The sequence below is a fragment of the Erithacus rubecula genome (genome assembly GCF_903797595.1).
Source record: "Erithacus rubecula genome assembly, chromosome: 8".
NCBI classification, from domain to species: Eukaryota; Metazoa; Chordata; class Aves; order Passeriformes; family Muscicapidae; genus Erithacus; species Erithacus rubecula.
In genome coordinates this window covers 18,890,221-18,896,220 of record NC_136659.1, presented here as the reverse complement: position 1 = coordinate 18,896,220, position 6,000 = coordinate 18,890,221, and the positions used below count along the sequence as shown (strand labels likewise).

Here is a 6,000-nt window from a genome sequence, read left to right as displayed (position 1 = left end):
ATAGCTGGCTCACCGCTTTATACTACAATGTATATCTATTTTCACTTTTTTTTAACCTGCATATACTAAAAGTATAAACTACTTATAAACGTCATTTTAACACACCAAAGCTTTAACTACCCTTTCTTTCTACCTTTTTAAAAATGCACTTTGCTCACATTGTATTTATACACAATATCTTAGCAGTAAAGACAAGAAAGAAGTTTTTAAAGCCAACACAGCTGTGATAACAGTGCCACACGAATTTTCTGCCTGACTGAGCCACAGAAGCATCACCACGTTTCTGCTTCAGACCACATGCGAGCAGCAACTGTTACGGCTCTATCTTGGTACAATACTGCTGACTGCCTCAATTAAAGCACTACATTCTTTATTTAGATACCTCCTGCAGCCCAGCCAGCACAGAACACGAGCACTTCTGACAGATGCTACTCATATCCCAACACTTTTTCCCAGCTTCTGGGGAGATGTATAGCAAGCGGAACATTACTTTCATCCAAATATATATTCTATATATATCCCACTTCTTTTTCTAGAACAGTGAAAAAAAATAAACTTCCTTGAACATTCACTTCATCTGAGAAAGTACTGTAGAAGCTAAGTACTTTGCAGGTGGATTGGTCACTAACGGTGCAATGCCTGGAGAAATATACATTAAAATACATAAATAATCCCATAGCAAGGTCAGAATTTAGCCCCTCCCCATATCAGTGCTGTGGTGGCTCACTGGCACATGCCCGTTTCAGGTACCTTTTTTATTTCCTCAGGCTCCGGCTCGAAGGTGAATAAGCCCCGCGGCCCCACAGACGGGCGCTGCGTTGTGAGGCCGCACGGCCGAGGCTGAGGGCCCGAGCCCCGCCGGGGCCAGCACCGTGCCCAGGTGCCCGGGCCCCGGGGAGGGCTCACTGACCCCGCGGCTCGCCAGCCACACGCGTGTCCATAGCCAGCCCTGGCCCGGACTCGCCACCGGGAGCTCTGCGGGCACCGAGCGGCCCCAGCGCGCCTCACCTGGGCCGCCGAGCCCACCCGGGCCCCCGCTCTCCGCCCGCACAAAACCATCGCTTTCTTGACGTAACGCCCTGGGATTAAAAATGCCCTTTAAAATGGCTTCTGGAAAGCCCCGGAGAGCAAGGAGCCACAGCAACCCTCTATCCCGAGGGCAGCACTTTGTCTCCTCCCCAGCTGCTGCTCCCAAACTAAGGGCAGCAGCCTTTTGTAATAACAACTCTGTAATTCACTCAGAACATGGAAATTCAAAATACAAATCAGTTTGTGCAATACATCTTTATTTTAATTTTATTTTTTTAACCTTTGCAGTCATCGTGGAGTAATCATCATGTAAACAGTAGGATGGGATGGGATTACATTGAGTCGTATGCAAATAGTTCTAGAACACCTCAACGATTATGACAAGGCATTATAAATAACTTCTCTTAACAATATATATTTGCCATTTTCAGTACATTAAAGAGCTGCCACTTATCTAGGATTAACTAGGAAGTAGTTTAAAGTGTAACCTCTGAGAAATAAATGTCCAATCGTGGAAGTCTTTCTAAGGATCCCTAGCTCCACAACATCTATGTCACAGGTTAAACAGAGGACTACTTGGGTCGAAGTGTTTTCTTTGTAACAGAGTTTTACTTGATCATTGCACAAAGCCCTATTATTTTCACTCCACCTTGGTATTTTGCAGAACTTCAAATAAAGCTTCAGTTCCATTCTTCAAGTTTTTATTCACCTGTATGAAACCGGTTTCTATCATTAAGGGTAAGTCAGATCAGAGATGGACACAGTAAGTGTTCTTCTACTTTAACAACAGTTCACAGTAGCTCCAGCTGATAGACTCCCCAGTAAAGCATAGTCAAAATACTATAACATCTTTGCTACTGTACATCCTCTCCTTGCTCAGATAACTATATATATATATATATGTATAGTACCATATATATGGTACTTCTAGAAAATGGAGATTCTTTATATAAGCAGCCTCAGGCACATTCTTAAAACATTAATATCTGCAAGGCACCTCCCACTCCCTTGATGATCAGTTTGTGGACTGTTTTTTGACACACAACCAACAAAAGCTTGCTAATGCCGAATCAAATTATTTCAAAAAAACCCTAGAAGTTACTAAATACTTCAAAGACATACCTGAAACTTTTTTAAATAGTGGGAGATTAACTGCAAATAGCACATAATCAAGTCAAATAATTTTCTTATTACTAGTATATGTAATGCATAAATATATGAAAAATAAATGTCACAGTCATTTTTAAAACTAGAATTCAAGTTTGGCTAATATTTCTAAACTTTTATATGTATGTTAATTTCTAAATGTAACAGAACAGAGGAAGTATTATTAACAACAAGTACAGGTAAAATAGTATCAGTCAAAGTCTATGAAAGAAGTAAGCTTGATAGAAAATTCCTTTTGTAACCAATAAATACAGCCACCTGAGTGCATTTCCACAGGCTTTTCACTTAGGGGGAATCCAAATCAACTGCTAAGAGACATTTAGGAGCATTTTGAACGTTAACAGCAGCGGTGTAGCTGTGGGCTTTGCTTGTTCTGACCTTGTGAATTGCTAGATAATGAAGCAGAACTCGGTGTGTGGTGCATTAATTTTCCTTTGCATCTAAGCTGGCTTTTTCACAACCTCACAATTCGGCTTGGGGTCAAGGGACAGAGATCAGCTGACACTTAACTGAGCAAAACCAATGAGTTTCACTTCATCAGGGATCTCAGTGCCATCACAGCCAGAAGCCTGCAAGTACAAACAGAAATGTTTAGTATATCAAGCTACAAAGCAGCATTTGACAGCCAGGATATAAAGTTTCCCCACATCGCCTAGTCAGCAAATAGCTTGATTGAAGGAAAACTCTCAGACCGCTTCAAGTGGCCTCTGTCAGTATCAACCAATTTTATCACTAATTTTAGCAAACTCTTGTAGTCAATATTAAAAATCATGCAAAGAAATACTGGAAAATGGACACTGAAATACCCAAAATCTTTAAACCAAACTTTTCAGACTGGAGCCAAATTTGCTTTTTCATGGGATTTAACAGTTTTCACTCATGAAGACCATCTAATGTACATGTAGAGAATCCACTTTTTACCACTGTGCTGTACACAGCACATGTCTCATGAGTCCAGCCAGCAAGTTAGTTTGGAATACCAACCAGTTGAATTTTTAAACAAGAAATTGAAGCAGTCTACAAAGAGTAAATCCTAATATTTGCAAAAATGACAGCTCCCTCCTGACAGTACAGTCTAGTACTTAAAACTGTACAGCTTAGATTCTTCAGTAAAGCCTGTCACAAAACAAGTGATCAGTTCATTTTTCATATATAACAGTAAGAATATAAAATCACTTTGCTCAGGACTAAACTATTACTTTTAGAAAAAAACATACTGGAGGCAAAATATTTTTATGTTTTGATTTTTAAACACAAAATTTGCTTCTGTAGGACAAAAGTGATATTTTAAATAAAGGGGTTTATGCATTTTTATCCACACGGTAGATAAGTCAAAATATTAATAGAATTGGATTAAAAGTGTGCAATGCTAACTTACTTATGACAGATGCCTTCAGATGCTTTTGCATATCACAAAATATCCCCAACAGAACAATTAGTTCACCCTACGAAAATGCTTTAGATCCTTTTTTGCATTAGTAGCAGTTGCAGCCTTTAAGAGAACTGGTTCATGAACATGCACTATAAGGTAAAGAGCTCTCAGACTGTGCATACAAGGAGCACTAAGTGACACAATCCATTGAATTTTCATGACCAGAAATAAACTGTGTTGACACTTATGGAAGCATTACATCAGGCTCCTCCTTCAAATTTATTTTGAGTAGACACAGAGAACCAAAGTTCTCTCTTCAGTTAGTATTTCACAGCTCTTATTCCACAGAAGCAGCAAGTTAAAGGTGTGAGATCATCACTTCTGGTTACTATTCAGATATCTGAATGGTGCTTGGATTGTCAATTTACCAAATAAATAAGTTTGAATTTTGCACTTAAAATTTAATGCTAAAAAGTGCTAATAATCCTAACATTGTTCTACACTCTAGCTAGCTATCAATCTCCTCAAAGCCATGCTAGGTAACATATCTAGATGCATACAGATTTTTAAATGCCTTCCTTATCAATAAATATTATCTTGTATCTATTTAATGCACCTGGAATCTATTAACTTGGATTTTGTGCTTAGCATAAACACAAATACTATACCCAAACTGCAACATAAAAGTATTCAGTAGAGACTGAACACACTCCTTCATTAATGGGCTTTTTTCCATACTTTCATAAGCAAGATCCTTAACACAAAAAGCAAATTATGCTTTATACAATAATTTTGTGCTTCCTTGAGTGTTTCCAATTCAGTAGCTTCAGGTATATACATTTTTCAACTTAATTTTAACAAGAAATAAAAACAAACATAGCACATGAATTCTGACTCAAGTTTTTGCAATGTAAATTTATTAATATTAAATCTATCATGCTGTGATAGGATTGACCAAAATTAAGGACCCATGGTCCAGTGTACAAAATGCATCGCAGGAAAGAGTTCCAGGCCTCAACCCAGGGTCTGATGACATACAGAAGACAGAAAGAGGTGTAGAAGGAGAAACAGCAATGAAATACAGAGGGAGAAAGAACAACTTGCAGGTGTGGATGGTCAACCATAAGAAGGTTGAAAAGAAGAACTAAGGAGAAGCAATCAGTGGAGAATGTGATCTGCATGCAAGAGAAATGGGGGCACGTGTTTGAAAAAATGGGAGTGGAACAACATTTCCATCAGCAGAGGACACTACAGCCAGGGTAGATCTAAAGGGGTGGGGGTGAAGGAGTGTTAACCTAGCTATTACAGCTTCTTCTGCTTTATTTTTCCCTGCAATTCTTCCCAGGAGATTTCTTACTGCAGCTTCTCACCTAAACCACAGACTGCCTCAAAACTTGTGTGGCTGAGCCTTCTTCCCCATGCAGTTATGGAGCTGTCCTCTCAAAATAGGGCTTAAGCTTTTTTTTTTAAATACATGGAAATTTCAGTCACTTCATCTGTCAATACATTTTTTCAACAAAATAGCTGCAACTGAGGTAGAGGCGAGGCGCTATGTGAATATTGTGATAATTTATTTGTTTCTTCCACTGATGCTTTTACTTACCAACTTAAAAGTCAATGTTTTCAAGGCCTTTGGATCATCTACTATCTTCTGTAAGTTAGCAGCAACTGTAAAAGACAAAAATATGATTTACAGAAAATTATGTTTAACTTGATATCAAGTCTTTTGTTGAATCTTCTACTTAATTCTACATATAAACATGTCTGTAAATTACCACGTGAATAATTTAATCACTCTCTAGCTGTTGTTTCAAAGGGCATTTGGGCTGCCATAAGTCCTACCTCCTTTCTTTTGTGGTCACTGATACTTTGTGCCTAAGTGAACTGATTCAGGGGGATAACCTACCTGAAAACCCTATGACAGGAAAAAACAAAAAAACCTACTAATTTTCAGTTTAGTCTATTCCATAAACAGTTAACAGTCACACAAATGCATGTTCAAGGAAGATGGGAGAATCATACAATCAAGTATAAGATGATGGCTGGCATGATTTATATCATGTTTCTGCTATAGCAGGGTCACTATCAGCAACAGCTTCAGAACATTGAGCTCACCATCCCCTCTAACTGGTCTTATGCATATGCTTCTCTCCTTTTTTGGGCTGGCACTAATACAGACTCTAGGTGATATGTTACAGCTCACTAGCAGGAAAAGCAAAAAAAAAAAAAAAAAAAAAATTAAAATATGAGAGTGACACAAAAAAAGCTGATCTTCAAACTACTCTCTTAGAAAACATGATCAAGATTTGTCAAGTATCAGCAATAAACATTTTAACTGGATGAACAGAGCTTGAGCATCCAGAAAAGGAAGCTCTATGCTGTAACAGAAATAGCAGGAAAGAAACAGTTTACTCTTTGAAATCAGAGGAGAA

The 6,000-nt window shown here is 38.4% G+C and overlaps 1 protein-coding gene across 6 annotated transcripts in view; it reads right to left on the bottom strand.

Moving 5' to 3' along the window:
* Nucleotides 1-1,269: 1,269 nt before the first annotated feature.
* STK39 (serine/threonine kinase 39) overlaps nucleotides 1,270-6,000 on the bottom strand; it is a 77,128-nt gene continuing 72,397 nt past the window's right edge. For 5 of the 6 annotated variants that reach the window (XM_079311568.1, XM_079311575.1, XM_079311570.1 and 2 more), the window contains 2 exons: nucleotides 5,172-5,236; nucleotides 1,270-2,765 (listed from right to left, as the gene is read on the bottom strand). In XM_079311568.1, coding sequence (XP_079167694.1) covers nucleotides 2,691-2,765; nucleotides 5,172-5,236 — 140 coding nt within the window. In that variant the 3' untranslated portion in view covers nucleotides 1,270-2,690. The remainder of the gene's footprint in view (nucleotides 2,766-5,171; nucleotides 5,237-6,000) is intronic. The other variant, XM_079311567.1, reaches the window with a different exon arrangement.